This window comes from Brachyistius frenatus, unplaced genomic scaffold (genome assembly GCF_029030835.1).
Source record: "Brachyistius frenatus isolate BFR_SWC_R1_liver_20210118 unplaced genomic scaffold, ASM2903083v1 Contig_430, whole genome shotgun sequence".
NCBI lineage: Eukaryota > Metazoa > Chordata > Actinopteri > Embiotocidae > Brachyistius > Brachyistius frenatus.
The window spans coordinates 1,975-25,692 of NW_027211029.1; the positions used below are offsets into that span (position 1 = coordinate 1,975).

At 41.2% G+C, this 23,718-nt stretch overlaps 1 protein-coding gene across 1 annotated transcript in view; it reads right to left on the reverse strand.

Annotated features, from left to right (window-relative positions):
* Window positions 1-5,709: 5,709 nt before the first annotated feature.
* Window positions 5,710-23,718, reverse strand: part of LOC138637105 (voltage-gated inwardly rectifying potassium channel KCNH2-like) — a gene marked incomplete at its 3' end in the record, with an annotated part of 39,171 nt that continues 21,162 nt past the window's right edge. Inside the window, exons 8-18 of the mRNA XM_069725585.1 lie at window positions 21,647-21,785; window positions 20,846-20,956; window positions 20,299-20,453; window positions 18,454-18,695; window positions 17,714-17,913; window positions 15,759-15,846; window positions 13,487-13,651; window positions 12,034-12,155; window positions 7,793-7,844; window positions 7,081-7,321; window positions 5,710-5,888 (exon numbers count right to left, since the gene is read on the reverse strand). Coding sequence (XP_069581686.1) covers window positions 5,710-5,888; window positions 7,081-7,321; window positions 7,793-7,844; window positions 12,034-12,155; window positions 13,487-13,651; window positions 15,759-15,846; window positions 17,714-17,913; window positions 18,454-18,695; window positions 20,299-20,453; window positions 20,846-20,956; window positions 21,647-21,785 — 1,694 coding nt within the window. The remainder of the gene's footprint in view (window positions 5,889-7,080; window positions 7,322-7,792; window positions 7,845-12,033; window positions 12,156-13,486; window positions 13,652-15,758; window positions 15,847-17,713; window positions 17,914-18,453; window positions 18,696-20,298; window positions 20,454-20,845; window positions 20,957-21,646; window positions 21,786-23,718) is intronic.

Below are 23,718 nucleotides of genomic sequence, written 5' to 3' on the forward strand. Positions count from 1 at the left end.
CATGAATCAGGAATATTTAAAACAGATCCCTATATTTAAAAAAAACACAAACAGAGGTCCATATAATTAGAGAACATAATCACAAACTGTAAGCATTACGAAAAAGGCAAAAAGCACGGAGTAGAGCAAAGACTCCTCCAAAAGCTGGCCACCTCGTAACTGCATAAATTACAGATTCTCAAAGACAGGCAGGGAAAACGGCCAATGGACAAAATGCTCCACAAGGCCCGCCCCCGCAGGACAGGGAGACGCCACAAAAGAAGCAGATGCAGAAGCAACCCCTAAACCCTCCTCACAAATTTTATCTGCTGAAAAAAGACAAGAGGACCTGCCCAGCAAGCAAAAAAAGACTCGGAGACCACTTTTATTTTATTTTTTTCCTGCAGACGCCTGAAGACTAAAAGAAGTTGAAACATTGTGACAGGAACAAGAATGTAGGACAAATAGGTCAAATTTTTTAGGACAAAGGAAACCCTAACCAAAAGCACAGGATTTGAGGGGAGGGGCTGGGGTGGGAGACTGTGCATTCACTCTCATCCAGTCAGTTGGATGGGAGGATCAGTCCCCTTCACCTAACCCTAACCCTAGAGCAGAATGAAGTGAACTGAATGAACATTGATGCATTAGAGCCTGATGACAGAATATTTTTCTACATTCGGACCGGTTGGGTTCAGTGGAGCTGAAACACCTGCAGACACTTCAGAATCCATTAAGAGAAATAAAAGATGGAGTCTGATGTGAAGACAGACGCACCTGGTGCTCGTCTCGTCTCGTGTCTCTGAGAAAACCAACTGTTGGTCCGGGTTTTATACTCTCAGCTCTCGACCCACCTGAACACACTGACCCAGTTTATCGTAGAGATCAGGACCGCAGGAGGAAGTCCGCCGGGAGCGTGTTGGGAACAAACATCATCATGAGGCTGTTTGTCTTTACACCAACAGTCGGACACACAAATCAAACAGCTGACACCTTGTTTATTTCAGGTTCACATTCACACACTTCAGGATTATCAATGTCAACTGAGCTTCTTGTCGGGCTGAATTTATTTGAACAGATTGCAATCAAATATTTCATCGTTCCAGTTATAAAGAGAACAGCTGATATTATTGTTTAAAGTGAACAATATAAAGTTTAACGTTAGTTAAATGTACAATTTCAGTTTTAACCCTGCCGTTTGGAATGGCGCCGTTCGGAGATGAGCAGAGCCGGAAGCTTCGGTCAGTTTTAGTCAACAAATCAGCAGATTATAAAACGTAAACACAAACAAGTAAAAGTGAACATGGACAAAAAGTGGATTCAGTTATAAACCTTCTTCCATAATGATACAAAAAAATAAATATGAATAAGTTATGTTCAACTAGCATCAAACTGTGTTAAAGGAGCATTCAGAGACGATGAGAGAAAATCAGGATGAATAGAAGACCCACTGCAACGTCTTCCATCTTGGTTCAACATACAAAAGTCAACAACCACTGGAGGATTTTTAAGCTACGTAATTAAAACATGAACTATGTTTGATAAAACAGCTGTATCATTACTATTCTAGTATATTAAAAGTAGGATGCTGGATTATACAAGTCTTACGTCAGACTAAACATAAGGTTTCCTGAAATCTAACACGTTAACAGTTTGACAGGTAAATATTCCCCGAGGTCGAACCCTCCGAGTGACGGGGCTTTTCAGAGGAACAACATGCTGTCGTGGGCTGAGGAGGAAACTGCTGCCTCTTGTTTTCCATCTTTCAGGTGTGTTTTATTGCCAGTTCAGATGAAGTGTGAACAGTCAATGGAAGCCGTTTCTGCAGAGCACACTCCTCTGTGGTCGCCTGGTGGTACCAGAACCGGCCCTCCGGAGAGGGGCTTCATCACGCAGCCTGTCGAGGGCGTGTTCAGCTCACGGTGTGGCCTTCACTGACAAGTGGAACACTTTCTGGGGAAAACCTGGTCTGATCTGGAGCGACAGCATTCATCCTATTTTGGATGGTCAAGAGATTCACAGGACCCACATTTCTTTGACGCTTCCAGAACTTCAGAGCTCTTTCCACCAGGTTCTCTCTGGATACACAAATCTCAGAAGTCTTGCTGGAGTCCACCTGATACCATCTTCCTTGCTGTCAAAAGTTTAACATCTTGAAATCAGCCTCACATTGGAATGTATTTAACACCAACATATGAATACAGTATATTTCATGATGAATGAATATACCATGAAATAATTGACCTTGAAATAAGATCCATATTAGCATGAAGTTGGTCTCTGACAGGTTCTGTCCTCACTACAATGAGAATAAAGGCAATAGTTATTCATCTTCACACACAGATCCCGCCTGATATCACTGCTGTCAATGGGTGTGGAACAGACTTTTGCATCTCGCCATCTTTCTCTAATTTTTTAGAGACAAGAGTTAGTTATGGAGTTCCACAAGGCTCAGTGTTAGGCCCAATACTTTTTACTTTGTACATGCTTCCATTAGCAGATGTCATCAGGAAGCACTGCATCAACTTCCATTGTTATGCAGATGACACTCAGCTGTATCTTTCTATAAAACCAGATGAAACTAATCAGTTCGTAAAACTTGAAGCCTGTCTAAAAGACATAAAGGCCTGGATGACCAAAAACTTCCTGCTTATAAATTCAGACAAAACAGAAGTTCTTGTACTTGGTCCTAAACACCTCAGAAACTCTTTCTGTCATCACTTAGTTACTCTAGATGACGTTGTCTTGGCCTCCAGCAAAACTGTGAGGAACCTTGGAGTTATCTTTGATGAGGATTTGTCCTTTAGACACCATATAAAGCAAATCTCCAGAACTGCCTTCTTTCATCTACGTAATATTCATAAAATCAGGAAAATCCTTCCTCAGCGTGATGCAGAAAAACTCATTCATGTATTTGTTACTTCTAGACTAGATTATTGTAATTCCTTGTTGTTAGGATGTCCAAATTACTCATTAAAAACCTGCAGCTGATCCAAAATGCTGCAGCAAGAGTACTGACAGGATTTATCAAGAGAGATCATATTTCTCCAGTTTTATCTTCTCTTCACTGGTTTCCTGTGAAATCAAGAATAGAATTTAAAATTCTCTTGATGACTTACAAAGCTCTACATGACCAGGCTCCATCATATCTTAGAGATCTTATAGAACCATATAATCCTAGCAGAGCACTTCTCTCTCAGTACGCTGGTCTACTTGTGGTTCCTAGAGTTTACAGAAGTAGAATGGGAGGCGGAGCTTCAGTTTTCAGCCTCCTCCCCTGTGGAACCAGCTCCCAGTTTGTGTTGGAGGGGCAGAAACCCTCTCTAGTTTTAAGATTAGACTCAAAACGTTCCTTCTTGATAAAGCCTATAGTTAGGGCTGGCTCAGGTAGACCTGAACCAACCCTTAGTTATGCTGTTATAGGCCGAGGCTGCTGGGGGACCTCGTTACATGCTGAGCTTCTTTTCTTTCCTCCTACTCTTTAACTGACTCATACCTCACCATCTTCTTCTCTCCCATAGTTTCTTATTATTATCTGTTGTCTCCATTCACTTCCTTCGCTCGTATAGTTTCTGTTCTTTCTTTTCCAGATGTCCCGTCATGGAGCTGCATGTCTGTGCTCTGCACTTGTCGTCTCCACCAACAGTTCTTCTCTTCTATCTCTATGCTGTCCTTTTCTCTCTCTGGTCGAGGCTGCTCCTCTCACCCCATCCTGGTCGAGTTCTGTTAACAGATGCTCCGCCCACCTCTGATCCTGCCCACCTCTGTTCTGTTAACACCTCTGATGCTCTGCCCACCTCTGATCCTGGTTCTGTTAACAGATGCTCCGCCCACCTCTGATCCTGGTTCTGTTAACAGATGCTCCGCCCACCTCTGATCCTGGTTCTGTTAACAGATGGACCTCTGATCCTGGGTTAACAGATTCTTCCTCCTGGTTCTGTTAAATCCTGGTTCTGTCGGAGGTTTCTTCCTGTTAAAGGGAGGTTTTCTTCCCTCTGTTGGAGGTTTTTCTCCCTTTAAAGAGGAGTTTTTCCCTCCTAGCTTATGTGGGAATTGTTGAATTGTTGGTTTCTCTGTATAATATTGTAAAGTTCTGCTGTAAAGACTTTAATGTGTTAAGTGCCATGAAATAACCTGTGTTGTGATTTGGTGCTATATAAATAAAGTTGAATTGAATTGAATTGAATAGATTTAATAACACTTCCAGTACACAAACACACAGAAAACACATGCTGGCAGGACGCTGAACAACGTCTGGAAACAAACTGATGGAAAAATGGTAAAAACCTGAGACACAGCGCTGGAAACTCCGGTGAGAGTTGGGAAAAAAAAACAGACATCCTCATGTTGAGGTTTCTTTATGGTTTTTAACAAGAAAGACACAAAGTTAAACCACCTTTGTAGTAAAATCAGGGTTTGACCACGTGGAGCATTATGGGATGTTCTTCAGAGTGGTTGCACTTTATGTCAGAATCCTGTGTGTGCTCATGTCTTTCAAACATCACAACAAAAAATACAATACGAGATGATGTATGTGGAAACAATAAAAACTTTGAAGAAGATGAAATGCTGATGACTTGCACAGAACCAACAATCTGTCCACCTACTGCCTATATCATCACTGACCTCTGGTGGCAAACGTTGTGCACTACACTTTATCACATTATCAGAGTTGTTGAAACAAGCAATAACACATTTATTATGAATGAAGAGAGACAAGCGAACAGTGAACGTAATTTACACAGATGCTTTAGTTCCAGTAAACTGTGTGTGTGTGTGTGTGTGTGTGTGTGTGTGTGTGTGTGTGTGTGTGTGTGTGTGTGTGTGTGTGTGTGTGTGTGTGTGTGTGTGTGTGTGTGTGTTCCACATCATCACAGCTTTTCAGGGGCTCTGGATCAAACAGAGCTGTGAAGTTTTCTGCTGCTCTGAGTAATGAAGCGCTTTGGAGATGTGAGTTCATGGGGCAGCAGATCCAAATGGCATGAGACATTAAAAAAGAACACACGTCGTCACTGACAAAAAAATCACCAATAATTAAAACTTTGTCCAATTTATTACCGAAGATAAAAACTAAGTCAAATCAGACAAGAAAGTGCCAGCTGAAATACCAGTAAATTGAAATACAATAAAAATGCTTGAACCAACCAACATCAGTCATATTTGGCTCAAATGAGTTTTTCCTTGGCTTGCAAGTTTTGTGAATTTCCAGTTTTATGACAAAACATGACCGACAAATTCTATCCCACTTTTTGAGAAAAGCCAACAAGCATTTCTAATCACAACAATAAAAAATAAAATAAAAAAATCGACAGGTTGAACTGAATACATTTCATTTAAATGGTACTAAAAGGTTTAAGGATACCTGTGACACCGAGGCTGAGCTCTGTGTGTATGGTCCAAGCCTCTCTGGGAGTTGGGGAGTAAGGGTGGTCAGTGGGGACAGTAGGGATGAAAAATGTAAGAAAGGAACATGATGACTTCCTGTCTGAGGGAGAACAGAGTGGGGAAACTGGGGGACTTCAGGAAGCATTGGAGAAGTGAAGGTGGTTAGGGGTGAGTTGGGGGATGAGATTAATGGTTGATATAAAGAAGTTTGAATAAGTGAGGTATGAATGAGAGGGGGTAAGTCAGTACCATGAAAGTCAGGGGAAGCAGAAATGAGGGCGTTTGCCTGAAGTTGAACTTGATTTTGTTTTTCATAGGGCTGTGAGGGGTTGGTGGCTTCTGACTTGCCTGTGGGGGAGGAGGTTGTTGGGGTGCCAATTGGAGATGCAGAGGTGGGGGACAGGATGGGAGAAGAGGGTACATTAGGTGTTGACATCAGAGTGCTGTAAGAAGGTGGGATCATTGGCATCTGCCTCTGAAGAAGCTGCATGATGGTCCCAATGTCTTCTGACATACCAGACTCCAACCTAGAAAACAGACATCCAAACAGATAGAACCCACTGAGTGCAGAAAAATACTGTATTGAGATACAGTGGAGCTTTAAAGTTTGTGAACCCCTTACAATTTTCTATAATTCTTCATAATTATCACTTATGACATTAGCAGATTTGTAAATAAGTCCTAAAAGTAGTTAAAGGGTCATAAAGGGTTATCATTGAGGGAAATGATCCATTATTACATATGTCAGTGTCAACAGTATGTGAACCTTTTCTTTCCCCTGACCCTCTTGTCCAGCAATTTTGCAACTAAACATTTGCATCCAGTCTGTTCCTCCTACAGAACAGCTTCAGCTCTGGATAGTGCTGGTTTCCTCACATAAACTACTGCTTCAGGTCTTTTTAGATTTCTGTTGGATGATGATCAGAACTTTGACTCTGCCATTCCACAACATTAACTTTATTCTTCTTGAACGTTCTTTGGTAGAACCACTTGTGTGCTTTGGGTTGCTGTCGGGCTGCTTTCACTGAGATTCAGTTCACTGACAGATGTCCTGACATTTTCCATCACAATTCACTGCTGTAATTCAGGATTTATTGATGCATCAATGATGGAGAGACGTCCTGGTCCAGATGCAGCAAACCAGTTCCAAACCATGAGCCTTCCACCACCATGTTAGATAACCATGATACTACCACCACCATGTTAACAGATAACCAAGATACCACCACCACCATGTTAGATAACCATGAGACTACCACCACCATGTTAGATAACCATGATACTACCACCACCAAGCTTCATAGAGGGATAAGGTTGTTCTGCTGGGCTGCAATGTTTTCCTTTCCCCAAGTAACACTTCTCATTTACACCAAAAATCTTTACTTGTGTTTCATCCCTCCACAAAACATCTCTCATAAGCCTTCTGGCTTTTCCAGGTAGTTATTTTATAATCTGCAAACAGGGAGCAAAGTTTGTTTTGGAGGGCAGTGTCTCTCACTTTCTAACACCTTTGTTGTTCAGTGTTTTCATGATGATGGACTTATGAACATTAAGAGTAGGTAATGTGAGATAGGCCTTTAGCTGCTTAGAAGTTAATCTGGATTCTTTCCAGACCTCATTGACTATTATGTATGCTTGCCATGAGGTGTTTTCCTTGAATTCTGATAGCCATGTAAAGTCATCACCATTGTTGATGAAAAAAGATTGTGATAATCCTACCTGGTTATTTGATGCTGCAGCAAGCTCAGCTTGTTCTCTAAATTCATCTTCTCCCTCGAGGAGATGATGGGAAGAGGGGAGGAGAGGGAAGTGGGACAGATGGGACGATGAGAGGGTGAGGAGGGTAGGTAAGGGAAGTCCTGAGAGGAAGGTGAGGGGAGGCTGTGGGAGCCCAGCACTTCCTGGTATCGCTGACCCTTTCCACTTTTTGAGCTCCTGAATGTAAATATCTTGGACACTCCTGTGAATCCAACAGCACAAACACAGTTCAGGACACAAGTGAGATTGTCAACACCATGTAAAGAGTTTTTAATTTGTTCATTTATTCATTTAGAATCAGAATTCATTATTATTACTATTTTTATTATTAATTATGGCTCGAGTCCATCCTTAGAACCTGCCTGTGTTAAGGTTGTAGTTTTGATTCCAGTTAGTCTCAGGGCTCCTTGTAGTGTCCGTGACAGTAGCATTGATTATGGACATCTGAGCAGGGCTGGGGCCTTCTGAATCCTCCCTGTCATCTTCGATGGAGAGCACTGGCCCATACCTACAGAAGCACTTGGTTCAGAGTTTTGTTTGGCATGGAGACACATAGGGATTACAGGAATTGATCAATGTATGTCTTATAGGAGGTGAACAGAATATAATTTCTTACAATGCATGTTTAGAATCATCTTTGTTGCAGCCATCACGCTGCTCCCAGTTATTGTACTTTGTTCTACATCTGTAGGCATCTCTTTGTCTCCTAACCGAGATGGGGTCACCTGGCGGATACACACAATAATAATATCATTGAAGATTAACAAAATTCACAGAAACTGAGCGGGGCAACATCTTCAGATGTTGGTTGGGATCATGTAAGTCAGGTACAGGTAACCCTTCAAAAGAAATCTGCTAAAAGGGCTTTTAGAACTACACAGTGCAAAAGTTGGAGGCCCTAAGAAGGGTTTAGATTATTATGAATCCCAATACTAGTAGCCAGCCACAAATTCATGCTGCTGCCTCACAAAGATCCCAAACATACAGCCAATGAAAAAGAATAATATTAAAGGAATAATTTCACCACTTTTTCTGTGGATGTCACTTCACTACACTAAATATGTAGTCAACTAAAGCAACAAATTCTTCAGGGCTGCTGTATTGTCAGAGAAAGCAGATCCTTTCATACTGTTCCTGCTTGCGGAGCTGTGCTGGCAGTGCATACATGTACCAGGACCACCCTCAGCTTGGTTGTGGTGGGGAGGACACTGTCTAACTTAAAGGACACTTTATACCAGTTATTTATGCTCACTATTTTCTACTGTTTTGTGGCTAGCTGGGGAGCACAGTGTTGTCTCTGTTTCTGTAGGGCAACTGGGCTTTTTATTTTCTAATAACTGTTTTTTTGTTTGTTATTGTGGCCTTGGAGACAGATATTCACTTACATTTCTTCACTTTGTATTTTTTTTGGTTTTTGGTCTATTTTGTCGTTTAAAACATTTTCTAACAAATGTGTTTCATTGGCAGTCGATCATGACCAAAACCTTTTCTTCCTGCAGCTGATCTCTTCATCAAAGTCTGGAACCCCAACTGACAAGGACTCTATCCCTCCCATGGTTACTACAAATTAATTTATCATAAAATCGTATCATCTATTATCCGTTAATCCATCACAACAAACATGGCCTTTAACAAACATGTGGCATTTATAATCCACATTGCATGTACTGTTTATAATGTGAACATTTAAAATGTAAGGTCCTTTTTAAACTCAACAGGTCTTCTAATATATAATATATGTTATTTTTTACTTATTCCCTTTTTTTTTTTTATTGTAGACCAAACCTACTACTAAAACAAATTCCTTATATGTGCAAAATGGCAAAAACCTAATTCAGAGTTGTTTTAGATGTATCTTATGTTGTATTAAAAAAAAAAAAAAAGTGTTATTAAAAACAAAAATTGTACTTATTGTAATTTAACACATTTGTCATTGTTATGTCATAGTTGTTACACAGAAAATGGGTGCATCCAGCCTGCAGGTTGTTTGTATTTGTGAAGTTCTACCTGTGTGAGAGGAAGAGAGTTTGAAAACATCACACTCTTCTTCACTGAAGAGACCTACAGCTTCTTTAATCCCCTGCAGGTGGCGTCAGAGGTGGTGAAGGGTGGGGGTATGGGAAGAAAGGAAGAAGAGAAAATCTGTACTTTAGTATTTCTGATATTTAAATTCAGTTTCATTTTCTACAAATTCAAAATAGATTTAGGAAAGACGTTGGTATACCACAATAGATCTCAGTAAATCACTAGTTGACTCTGCGTCAGATATCGACATTTTATGAGTTCAGAGAGTAATTTGGTTATGATGTTTGTTGGGCAGCTGTGCATCATGAAGACTCCACATGTGACTCAGTTTTGACTGAATTGCCATTTCAAGATGATAATAAATGAGGGTCAAAATAAGATGATAATAAATGATACGATCGTATTAGAAAGGAGTTGGTTTGACAAAATTAAAAGATGGGTTAAATCTAAAAAGAACACAACTAAAGTCCCAGAAGAAATCCAATATTCAACCTATAAAATGGTAAATATGAAAGTAAGTAAGAAATTACAACCCACTGGGGGAGCTCTACACAGCGCGTCTGCCATCACGTTGTTGGTCCCTACCACAAACTTGCATATTAAAATATAAAATGTTTTAACACCAAAATCAAAGTCAAGGCCTCCTTCTCATAGACAGTCTGGCAGACCTGACAAGAATGAAATGTTCTGTAAAACTAAAATCTAATCCCAGGTTGTCCTCATGGATAAGGACAGTCCTCCCCCTGCATGGCTAACACTAACCCTAACCCACATAAAGTATGAAGGACAGACCAAAACGCAGAGCAGCTATGGCAGAGGCAGCACAGGAGTGTTTGTACCTGTTCAAAAGCTTTTTAACAGAGAGAAGACCAAACTAACTTCTGTTTGACCCTGATCAAGTCAGTGAGTGGAGCGCCAACAGTGGACGACTTCCGACCAAAACAAAACAAGCGTTTAAAAATGCTGGGTCTGTCACATCCAACTTATTCTCCCACAAAGAAACGTTCTCAAGAAACATGACACACCTTTGTTGGGAAACATGATGTTGTTCTGTAATCTGCTTTACTTCTGTATATGGACCTGAGAATTTTACCTGAAATAGCGAGTTTAAAATGAAGAACAAAGTAAGCACCTGATCGGCAGGATTACAAATGAAACACTCAGCATGGTCATACCAGGAATTAATTTTGTTCAGAGCTGATGTCAACCTTTTCTTTCCAATTGTCTTGCTGAATACAACCTGTGACAGAAACCATTAACATCGTCAATTTGATTATTTTAGAGGCTCCAACATTGCTGCAAGCGGATCATGTACTGCATATGCAAAAACAAATTTGTTTGTACTAAAGCCTTTGTTCTCCTGAGTCAGTTCTCTAGCTGCTACAATTAGCCGTGGAGACCTTCTCCTGAGTCCTGACCCAACACTGCGCAGCAAACATGCAACAGGACTTCAACATGTGGTTGGAAGGGCTCCAGGTACCCTGATGTTGGACATTGAGCTGCTTCAACACAAAGTTCACCATTGATCTTATTAAATTACCTTTGGAATGACAAACAATGAAATAAACTGGCTGAATGCACCAACCACAGACTCGTTATGGTGCTGATATGCAGCAGAACAGCAAGTGTTCTGACACATCACAGTAAAACATCTGGACTTATTTAGCGCTTTAGTCTGTTTCCCATTCACACACACATGGAGCTGCCATGCAAGGTGCTCACTATTAGGGATACATTCACACACAAACAGAACACAACTGTCGACAGATAGCTTACACTACATTTTTATCGACAGAACAGACCTACACAATTAATAATAACATGTAAGACGCAGCAGCGGCAGTTTCAGAGTTTGGTTGGAATCTGGAACAAATTATATTTTTTAACAGACATCATGAAGAGAATCATCAAATGGCTGAAACTCACTGTCAGAAAGAATCTGCTCAAACAGCCCTTTCAGGGAGGAATCAACCTACTGCTCTTTAATCACATTACCACAGGACAATGTCAATGACATTATTTCTGACAGTTTTCTTTTATGACTTTGACAGACTCAGAAACTGTTTTGACACGAGCCATGGCGGACGTTACTGCGTAGGCTGTAAAGGCCTCGTCTGGTTTCTGCCTGACAAGGTGCAACCAAAGACAGTGCACATCAGTGATGCTGGGTGCACAGCAAGCGCAGTCTCACCCTGGAACAAAGCACAGCCATCATTAGTGTGTTAAATTTTATAAAGTGAAAACTCTGATGTCCACCTGGAACAGTATAGAATAAGAATAAATAGTCAGGATCATCAAGCAGGGTGGCCTCCACAGTCACCAACCTAAACGATGGGATGAGGTGCAGAGTGAAGGAAAAGCAGCCAACAAGTTGTCAGCATGTGGGAACTCCTAAAAGTAAAGCTTTCCGGTCAGACCTCATGAAGAATGAAGACTGCTACAGCTGTTAGTGAAACACAAGCTGGGTACAGGGAGGCTGTGGCTCAGACGGTAGAGTGGGTTGAACACTAATCGGAAGGTTGGTGGTTCGATCCCCAGCTCCTCCTGTCCACATGCCTAAGTGTCCTTGAGCAAGACACTGAACCCTAAGTTGCTCCTGATGGTGAACCATCAGTATGTGAATGTTCTCCTGATGGCAGCACCTTGCATGGTGATCTGTCTCATTAGTGTGTGAATGGGAAAACCATGTTAAAGCGCTTTGAGACTGAAAGGTGATAAAACTATACAAGTACAGACCATTTACTTGTAAGAATATTGAAGCATTGTTTATACACATGGATTACTACAAGATTAAAATGTACAATCGAATAGTTATATGCATCTGTGATTTGTCACAGTTATCTCCAGAAACTAGACCAATAAAGTTGGACAGCAGCAAGCACATGATACCTCCATCACGTCCTCTCTCTGTATCGTGTGCAGATCACAGTAGGTCAGAGCTCTGACGTCGGTGCTGGATTTCCCTGGCAGAGCGTGCAGATTAATGGGCTCTCCAAAGATATCATTCTTCCCTGGGAGAGAAGACAACGTGTTAAATGAATGTAGGAGATATTATTACACTTGGGAGGTAGCCAGCCCCCCCCCCCCCCCCCCCCCCCCGTGAAAGGACACTCTGCTGCTGGAGTAACGCTCCACCACTTATTTCTCTAATTGAGGAAATACAGTTTTAAGTTTACTTGACTTGGTTGAAATTCATGTTCATATTTTATCCGTTTTAAGATTTAAAGCGTGTTTCATTGAAGAGGGCCAATAAAAACAAATGGAACAGTCACAGTACTCATAATTAAGTTTAACATGAACTAATTGACCTGAAGCCTTCTTGTTATGATCCGTTACCATTTACATTGTCAGTTTTATCATTACGGGTCAATAGAAACGCAACACTTCCTGTATTTTTCAAACTAAAAGCCCTATAGCCTTTTATAAGAAGGAAACCCTCAATAAAAGGCTTTTATTGTGAAACATTTGCAGGAACGTGTTGTGCCTGAAGTCAGACGATCACGTTAAATGCAACATCCAGAAGAACCTCGGCTGCTTCAAAGAGCATCACAGCGCTGCAGCAGCACGTCAACGGAGACACTTCTGATATTTCTCTTTGTTGAATCGAAGTCACGCTGGATTTCCTCTGATGTGTACAGACTTATTAAAGCTGGCACATTTGTTGTCGGTCCATTCCTCAGTATTGTGAGACTCCAGTTGAAACTTTATTCTGCTGTTTTAAAAGGCTTCATTCATAGCTGTAGTTTACCTGCTTACTGATGTATTTTAAAGTCAGCGGTTGTCTGTGCTCCTGTGTGTGTCACCACAGTTCCTATGGTAACGAGGAGAGTACCCAGGCAGAGGGAGGAGCTAAACAAGTCCCCACAAAGTGTAGTTATTGGAACAAAAAGGTTCTAAGTTCCTCCGGTGCGGACACACACACACACACCACCATTCTTAGAGCGGTGAAATAGTCCCTCCCTTCCAGAAGCGCCTGTTGGGCCGCCTTGTTAAAAAAAACTAATTTCACTGTTTTGATCGGTTCATTTGTGTTGTTCACTGCAAGGTGAAGCGGTAAACCAATCAAGATACATTTATGTCACTGTAGTTCCTCTTGTATTGGGAATGAACCTACTCTGAAGTAGGAGCTAAAGAAAATACCCCCAAACAGAGTTCTCAGAAGTACAATGGTTCTCACTTCCTGCAGTGCAGACCCCAAAAAGTTGGGACTTCTTTCTGTAGTTCTTAGAACAAGGAAAAGTTCCTGCAGACCGAAGGCACCCATAACTAACTCCACTGGAGTGTTGCTTGGACCATGTGATAGAGTTACTAGCATGTACCTGAGGCTGATACAAGCACCTACCCAGTATAGCCACCACCACATCTCCTTTGAGGATCTCTATGGACCCTCTGGAGATGAAGTACAAAGCTGATATCAGGTCTCCAGCATGGACCAAGGTGTCCCCAGGAGGAGCGTGGGTGGTTTTAAACCTTATTGCCAAGGCCCTGAGACATCCCTTAGTGGATCCTAGACACCATGACAAATACAAAATGTTAGTCCAAGTTTTCTATACCTTTCTTCAATTACATTTCTACAAGCATGTATTAGAGGATTCAGAAAAGTATTCAGACCTCTTCCCTTTCTGCACAATACTAATATTTAACTTAAAATGCACAACACTGCCATTCTGCCTACAAACCAATACTCTATAAAACACTATGAGGAAGGGAATTATGTTTCTACATACATTTTTGTAAATATATTGAAAAACTAAAATCTCTCATTCACAAAAGTATTCAGACCCTTAATTTACTTTGTAGAAACACCATTGGGAACAATTAGAGTTTTCTTAGGTTTGTCTCCACACACTTTACATACCTGGATTATCCTCTTGTTCCTGGTAGATCCTCCAAAGTCTATCAACTGGTCATTCTCTTATAGATCAACTTCAGATGTTCTGCTCCACATTCTTGTGTTGAACTGATTGACCTGAAGCCTTCTTGTTATGATCCGTTACCATTTACGTTGTCAGTTTTATCATTACAGGTCAATAGAAACGCAACACTTCCTGTATCTTTCAAACTAAAAGCCCTATAGCCTTTTATAAGAAGGAAACCCTCAATAAAAGGCTTTTATTGTGAAACATTTGCAGGAACGTGTTGTGCCTGAAGTCAGACGATCACGTTAAATGCAACATCCAGAAGAACCTCGGCTGCTTCAAAGAGCATCACAGCGCTGCAGCAGCACGTCAACGGAGACACTTCTGATATTTCTCTTTGTTGAATCGAAGTCACGCTGGATTTCCTCTGATGTGTACAGACTTATTAAAGCTGGCACATTTGTTGTGGGTCCATTTCTCAGTATTGTGAGCCTCCAGTTGTCTAAAGGTTGAGTGCATTTCTCTACTTAAATGTCATTTTCCTCTCTTGCCAGTTTCTATTCTTGTTGTCTCCACTCGACATTTTGCAGTTATTCTTTACTTTTCATCTTTATTAGCCTGTCAACATTTAAGTCTGTAAGTATGTCTGAATGTTGCATGTTTAAATGTCGACTTAAGATATATTATTTGTGTAAATTACGTTTTGGAATCGTTTAGCAAGACAGTTACGTTGTAACGATGCTATTAGCATTTCAATAACTTCAATGTTAGAATTAACTCAGATTCTAATGATATCTGTAAGGCTGCTGCTAATGACTATTTGTTGTTTTTCTTTATGTGATGGCTATATGCTAAACATATGTGTGTATGTGGGCAGTTTTTAATACCGTACTTTCGTGTTTCCACAGTTTTACATAAGGAACTCTTTCAGTTTCTGCACACTTTATTGTGTTGTGGATTTTAAATGAATAAATTTGGAATTTCTTTCCAACGTACACTCAATTGCTTTTTCCATTTCACATTATTCCTGGAAACACTCAGAATTTTAGAAATGGTTTTATCCTCTCAGCCTAAATAAAGCCTCACAGCAGTTTTACCACAGAGGTCTACACACTGGACTCATGGCTTGACCAAGAGCTTGTATGAAAAGATGAAATCATTCTAATCAATTTACTTTTCAACAGTGTAGTCTAAGAAAGTTCTACACGCATTGTTAGGATTATTAAAGCAAACAGGACACACTGGATTAAAAAAAATTCCAGCAGAGATTCTGAATACTTCTGTCCATGAACTTTAGGTTTTCATTTTCATTTCATTTTCAAAGCATTTCTAAAAAACATTCAATTTACTTAAATGTATTTCAATGTTGTTTATATAGCACCAAATACGTTTTTATCCTGTGAAGTGTTTTCCACCCAAATATTGATGCTGTGGGAATTGTTGAATTGTTAGGTTTCTCTCGATAGTAAAATACGACGGTAAATCAATAAGTTCAGAGACTATTGCTGAGGTGCGTCCACCGTTCAAAAAAACATGGAACCAATGATGATCAAGAAACTAAATTTGTACCAGTTACTCATCAGGGTTATATCTTCGTGCTCCAGCAGTAGTCTCTGAACGTATTGATTTACCCTCGTAAGTGTTCAATTTCACTATGTCAAGAGCCACTCAGGTGACTTATGATGTGATTTGGCATTGAATAAATGAAATTTTATTGAATGACAATGTGTTTTAATTTGTGATAAATAGTCTTACCTTTGAAAGCCCTACAGTTCTGCAGCAGTGACCTGTTGAGGTGGAGACAAATATCTGCCTGGAGACACTCTGGGAAACCTTTTAAAACCTGGAGACGTGGGGTTGGAGGACACAAAGAAGACACAGTTGAACCAACACCTACGTAGATACATTGGAGTGAGTTCTTGTTGCCTGAAGACCGAACCAGGCTCAGTCAGGCCTTTCTCCTTTGAATCACACCTCTGCTTTCTCCTCCTGCCTTCCCATCCAATCAACGCATTTTCCACCACTTCTATTATACCTCACTCGTTCCTTGTTGTCCTCATCTAGCAGGCAGAAACGCCATCAGTCAGTCATCCGGTGTGGTTGAGTAAGATCAATCATCCTACTCTTCCTCGGCTATATATCTGACGAGATGGATCATTTTGTAATCCACGTCACATCACTTGTCCACTCCAAAATGTGTATTCCAAAAATCCCAGGAATCCAATCATTGACTCGGTTAACAAACACGACATCCTTAAGTTGTTATTTGATCTCCTGCCGTCCTCATTCCCTCCTCACCTGGCACCCTCCTCTACTGTTTCTCTATCAGTTCTCCGGTGCACCTGCCCATCTGTGTCAGCTCTTCATCTTCCTGTTCTCCCTGGCCTCGCTCCAGGTCAGTGGAGATACTTGGCTCAGTTAACATCTGAACAGTTGCTCGTATCTTTCCTCCATGTCATTCCTCCTCGGTGCTCTAAAGAAGAATAATTCCCCCCTTTTCCACCCCTCTTATTTTACCTATTAACCTAAAGTAGTGAACCGGGACCCATTAGAAGGTATTTTGTCAGCAGATGTGCTTTCGTGTTGTGAGTCGTGAGACAAAATTAGGATTCATTCTGTTACCAAAGTCAGGTTGCCAAATAGTGACCCTGTGGCTTTTGGGGTTTGAAGCGGTTCTGGTGCCTGATAGTAGCTGTTTGTTAGCATTGTAGTGTTGTAATTACTACATCTTTACATCTAAAAGGAACATCATTGATGTTATCTGGATCTCCAGTGGCACTCTACGCCAAAATCTGCCTTATCATTTTAAGAGCTTCCAAAATATTTACAATAGCTACCAATCAAAAGTGTCTGAGACTCCTCCAGTGTTGCGCGAACGCAGCACAGTACCATGATGTGCATTGAGCAGGAAATATATATAACCTTCGTGAGTAAGTATTCCAAGTTACATCATTACCCACATTTTTGTGACCACTGGGATGGGCGCATCTGAGATTTCACTGTGTACCTGAAAGTTAAACAGAGGACACACATCAAAGTTTTGGGCAACAGACAGAAGCTGAAAGGAGTCAAATCTGGTGAGAAGGGAGGTGGGGAGCTGCGATTGTGTTGTTGTGGGGAGGAAAAGGGTACGTTTTTAGCCTTGTCTTGTGGTGAATTGCCCAACACTTTAAGGTCAGTTCACAGTGAATGTTCCTCTCAGAAGGTCCCAGTAGAACTCGGTGTTGACAGTCTGACTCTGGGGGACGAATTCACGGTGACACAAAGAAAACCCAGCTGGTGTCTCCTGACCTGAGGCCTTTTTCAGTCTTGGGCAGTGAAGCTCCGCCCCTCTCCAAACATGATGTCATCAGAACACCTCGCCCGGCTTGTCGTTTCATCGCCGTAGACTTTCTGAAGCATTTCAAGGGTCTCTGTTGACCATTTACAGAGTTTGGCCCAAAATCTGATGTTTCTCTGCTCCAGTTTCAAGTCCGTGGTGACATCACAGATGTTCACATACCAGCGGTCACGTTAACGTGAGGAACTCCGGTGATGATTTTGATCAAGTGATGAAAGGTGGAAAACTAAGTCATGAAGTTTATAACTTGCCCCTGCTCTGTGCGGGTGATAGTGCTACGCATTAACGCACAACAGGATCAGTCAGGACTTTTTGGATTCCCCTCATATGTCTGTTTAATTGTATTCTGAGATGGCTGATTTGTACTCACTGCATTCATATCTATCCCATTAGTGTATGACCAGGCATGTTGGAAGTACTCCTCCAGTCGCTGCCTCAGAGGGTTGGGAATCTGGTGGAAGCGGATGAACTCTCGAACTCTCATCATCTGGGCATGGTAGCGTGCCGTGCCAGAGTAAAGGCGCTGGATAATGGCTGACACATTCCCAAAAATACTGGCGTACATCAGAGCTGGAAAAGAGACAGAACTGCATCATTTATTGATTATTGAAATAAGAAGTTTAATAGTAAATTATCAGTTCAGTGGCCTACCATTTACTTATATACTATCTTTTCATTGATGTTGCTTTGGAACAGATACCAGAGATTAGTTGGTTACTGGAACTCTGGAAAGGTCTACATTTGGATTGTTAATCATGGTCAAGTTATCATCAATTTAAAAGGGTAAAGGGAAATGTTGGTCAAGGTGTTCTCTGTGGCTAAAACATCAGCGGGTTGAAGGTGGCTCTATGGCAGGTGAGTGGGACAGGCTCTGCAGTGATACAACACACGGTCTCTTCTTAGTAAATCCAGTTAACGTTATCATTTTCAAACTGAGTGTTTGAACAGTCAATCCCAGTATAGCATTAGCCTTAGCAGCGAGCTGCTGTCTCCACTGAAGAGCAGTAGCTGATTCTGTCACTTCTACAATCCCGTTTCCTGTCAGAGATAACACTTTTCATTTTCAAAAAGTTCTCATTTCACTGCGGATGATTTTCCTGCAGAACTCACCACCAATCAGCATGATGCAGATTGAGAAGATCTTCTCAGAGTTGGTGTTAGGGGAGACGTTTCCAAAGCCCACGCTGGTCAGACTACTGAAGGTGAAGTACAGAGCCGTGACATACTTATCTCTAATGGAAGGACCCGACCCAATGATGGAGTCATTGTACGGTTTGCCCAGCTGGTCGCCCAAAGTGGCCAACCAGCCAATCCCAGCGGAGGTGAACCTCTCCACATTACCGATGGCAAACCTAGGGTAAGAAGACCAATACTGAAACGCTCCTTTATATATCCAGTTTTTAACACTGGCTGCGATGCAATACAGAAAAAAAAAAATCATCTTTTTAATCTTGTCATATTTAAAGGGAACCAGTATTTGAAATGGTCAGAATCATTTCAGTGTTTAATGCAGCATGTTTTTAGAAAAATAAGTTTACAATTTATTTTATGTAACTAATGACGATAACAAAAAAAATCTCAGACATTTTATCAATAGGTTCTTAAAGAAGAGTCGGTTTGATTCAAGATTATTTAACCTATAATACAAGACTATAAATCAACATTAATTACATTCAAGCCAAACAAGACTAATTTATCATTTCACCACAACTTAAAGCAGTTGTATTTCACAGTACGCGCGGTTTTTAAACCTGCTGTCTGGTGAGACTTTACTGTGTTGGCCCAATAAATGTATACTGAGAATTCTCTGTGGGGAGAGCGCTTTCACCAGCTGATCTTGTGACTCTTGTAGGCGTTTTTGAATGTTATTGGACCGAATTGATCCAATAAAATATGTCATTTTATGGGGTTTTGATGCTCAAAACGTTGAGTGCAGCATCGACTGCGGCAATCTAAGCCTTAGATACGGAAGAAATACTTTCTACCAGCACCACAAAGCCCTGTCCAGCAAATCCACCCTCTACATTTCCCAGCACAACACCCGCATTAACTGGTCCATTCTTGACACCGAGCATCTGGTCTTGTAAGTCGGGGGTCAGCAGCCACTCCTGCTGTTCATGCGGAAGTTTCGGCCACTAACCGTCTCTGTGGCCCACAAAGAGCCTGAAATGATCTCTCAGCTGCTAAAAACAATCGAACAAGGGTTATCTCATAGGTCCGTTCACTTCTCCATTCTCGTTATTCCGTACTAGCCCAGTAGGTATAGCAACCCGAAAATATTCCGGCAAGAAAAGGCTCATTTTTGATCTTCCTTCACCTCACATTTCTCTGGCCTCCACCTCACCTCGGGTCTACCCATCTCTCCAGCCTCCGACGGCCATTTTGTCTATATCTCGCATTAACCCCTTTCACGTATTCCTCTCATGTCTTTAGTCTGTGCTCAGCTCATTTTGTTGTTGTCTTAACATTGTTGTGTCTTCCCAGTGTCGAATCCTCCTCGCCATGGTAAGATAACTTTCAATCATTTTTGGGGGTACTGACCTATCTCACCTATGGCCCACTGCTCTTGAGACGTTGCCTTTTTGACGCAACATCACCATGTAGCCTAATCGCCAAAAAAACTATCTTTTCACCTCTCATTAATACATTTTGGTATTCACTTTCTATGATCTCTCCTCATTGAAATAAATACCCGTTTTGTCCTCATATCTCAAGTAATGTGCTTGGATGACATACATTTTTAGTCTTTTGATCTACTTTTATATTTATTTGACATGTATTCTTTATTTAGACTTTATATTTAACTTTAGCTCATTGTGAATACATCTGAATAGTATTCTCTGCTTTCAATTGTATATTTTATGCAACAAAGACTTTGAAATATGTGTTGAAATGTACATGTTGATAAAGTGCAGGTGTGAATTACACAAGTGTAAGATAAAGTAGAGAATGTACCAGATGCAGGCCAACCAGTGGGCGATGAGGGCGAAGGTGCACATGAGGAGGAAGAGGACAGCGGCACCATACTCTGAGTAACGGTCCAACTTCCTGGCGACACGAACCAATCGTAGTAACCGAGCAGTCTTCAGTAAGCCAATCAGTGTGGTGGTCTTCAAGGAGAAGGAGAGCAGCAATGATGTGTGACAGAATGAGAATGAAAAACCTCTGTATGTAAACTCTCCCTCTCCTACATCTTACCGCTCCCTCTCCACCTCCTCCATTCTACCTCTCCCTCTCCACCTCCTCTCCGGTCTCCTCCATCCTACCTCTCCCTCTCCACCTCCTCTCCGGTCTGCTCCATCCTACCTCTCCCTCTCCACCCTCCTCCATCCTAACTCTCCCTCTCCACCTCCTCTCCTGTCTGATCCAGCCTACCTCGCCCTCCACCTCCTCCATCCGACCTCTCCACCTCCTCTCTGGTCTCCTCAAACCTACCTCTCCCTCTCCACCTCCACTCCGGTCTCCTCCATCCTACCTCTCCCTCTCCGCCGGCCCGAACCACCTCCTCTCCTGAGCGTGAGATGAGAAGATCAAAGGGAATGGCTGCCACCATGTCGATGAGGAACCAGCCTTTAAAGTAGTGGACTGCAATCCGATAAGACTGGCTCACCACCTTCAGAATAAATACACAAACGGTGAGCTATGCCATATTTAAAGGGACGTTAAGTAACTTTTAAATGTATATAAAAAAAAAAACGTTTCAAACAGAGTATTAAAAAGGTCTACATTTTCTGAAATGGTCTAACACAACCACATACCAAATGTACCACCAGGTACCATCATGTGCCTCCCCAAATAAAGTTTGAAATGAGTAACATTGTAGACACAAAGACACCAACGAGAGAGTGATTGTATCGACTGGCTTCTTTAGTCCAACCAACAGAAAATAGAAAAAGGATGAAAAGGACGTTGACCTCAAGAAACAGGAGAAATGGAAGAACAGTGACGATGACCAGGCCTAAATTCATGAAGAAATTGTCATCCTGCATGTGTGTATGCATGTAACCCTAACCCTATACATATATATACACACATATATATATATATATACACACACACACACACACACACACACACACACATATATATATATATATATATATATATATATATATATATATATATATATACACACACACACAAAATTTCTTCATTGATTTAGGATCTTGTTTATATTGTGGTGACCTACAATTAGTTGCAACTGTAGTTCAGCTGATCATCTGTTTCATGTTAAAACTACTATTACTGTAATGATGTAATTAAAGGCAGTCATTCAGTGGGTGACATCATCAGATCAGGTCACCTCATCGTTGGAGTTGACATATGTGGTCCTGAAGTTGATGATGATGTCAACAATGAACATGATGTCCACGATGAGATCCACCACATTGAGGGGGGAACAGGAGTAACCGCAACTCTGCATGGCGGCATCCGCTTGATCACTAAAGACAGAACGGATTCATGAATGGATAAATGAAACTTTAAAAAAAAAAAAAAAAAATTCACTTTATTAATCCCCGAGGGGAAATTTCTTCGCTGTTGAAGGAGAGAATGAACCATCCTCTGGAAGGAAAGAACATGACGACAAGAGTACAACATCTTTAGAGCACAAAAACACAAATAATTCTATTTGATGGATAACAAGGAGCACATTAAAGCACAGACATGTCATATAATGTGATCATTTTAATCTTCTAAACTTAAAACAGCTTTGCACATTAGACTGACTAATAGTTTATATTATGTGTTAGCACTTTATGTATTAGCATACGTGCATATGTGTTTGTTAATTGCAATCAGCCGGGAGTCACAATGTTGAACAAGTACTGACAGCCTGTCAACTGTCTTCAGTCATACTCAGTCATTACTGTATCAGACTCTAATGTGTGCAGATACCATAGAGTTTTGTGATGATGGAAAAGTTATCAGAGGAAAAAGGTTAGGGGTTAGTTCAACACACACATTAGATTAGATATAACTTTGTTATGCAGATGACACTCAGCTATATCTTTCTATAAAACCAGATGAAACTAATCAGTTAGTAAAACTTGAAGCCTGTCTAAAAGACATAAAGGCCTGGATGACCAAAAACTTCCTGCTTATAAATTCAGACAAAACAGAAGTTCTTGTACTTGGTCCTAAACACCTCAGAAACTCTTTCTGTCATCACTTAGTTACTCTAGATGACGTCGTCTTGGCCTCCAGCAAAACTGTGAGGAACCTTGGAGTCATCTTTGATGAGGATTTGTCCTTTAGACACCATATAAAGCAAATCTCCAGAACTGCCTTCTTTCATCTACGTAATATTCATGAAATCAGGAAAATCCTTCCTCAGCGTGACGCAGAAAAACTAATTCATGTATGTGTTACTTCTAGACTAGATTATTGTAATTCCTTGTTGTTAGGATGTCCAAATTACTCATTAAAAACCTTGCAGCTGATCCAAAATGCTGCAGCAAGAGTACTGACGGGATTTATCAAGAGAGATCATATTTCTCCAGTTTTATCTTCTCTTCACTGGCTTCCTGTGAAATCAAGAATAGAATTTAAAATTCTCTTGACTTACAAAGCTCTACATGACCAGGCTCCATCATATCTTAGAGATCTTATAGAACCATATAATCCTAGCAGAGCACTTCTCTCTCAGTACGCTGGTCTACTTGTGGTTCCTAGAGTTTCCAGAAGTAGAATGGGAGGCGGAGCTTCCGTTTTCAGGCTCCTCCCCTGTGGAACCAGCTCCCAGTTTGTATTGGAGGGGCAGAAACCCTCTCTAGCTTTAAGATTAGACTCAAAACGTTCCTTCTTGATAAAGCCTATAGTTAGGGCTGGCTCAGGTAGACCTGAACCAACCCTTAGTTATGCTGTTATAGGCCGAGGCTGCTGGAGGACCTCGTTACATGCTGAGCTTCTTTTCTTTCCTCCTACTCTTTAACTGACTCATACCTCACCATCTTCTTCTCTCCCATAGTTTCTTATTATTATCGTTGTCTCCATTCAGTTCCTTCGCTCGTGTAGTTTCTGTTCTTTCTTTTCCAGATGTCCCGTCATGGAGCTGCATGTCTCTGCTCTGCACTTGTCTCCACCAATAGTTCTTCTCTTGTATCTCTATGCTGTCCTTTTCTCTCTCTGCTCTCCTCTCACCCCAACCGGTCGAGGCAGATGGCTGCCCACCCCTGATCCTGGTTCTGTCGGAGGTTTTTTCCTGTTAAAGGGAGTTTTTCTTCCCTCTGTTGGAGGTTTTTCTCCCTTAAAGAGGAGGGTTTTTTTTCCATCCTAGCTTATGTGGGAATTGTTGAATTGTTGGGTTTCTCTGTATAATGTTGTAAAAGTCTTGCTGTAAGGACTTTAATGTGTTAAGTGCCATGAAATAACCTG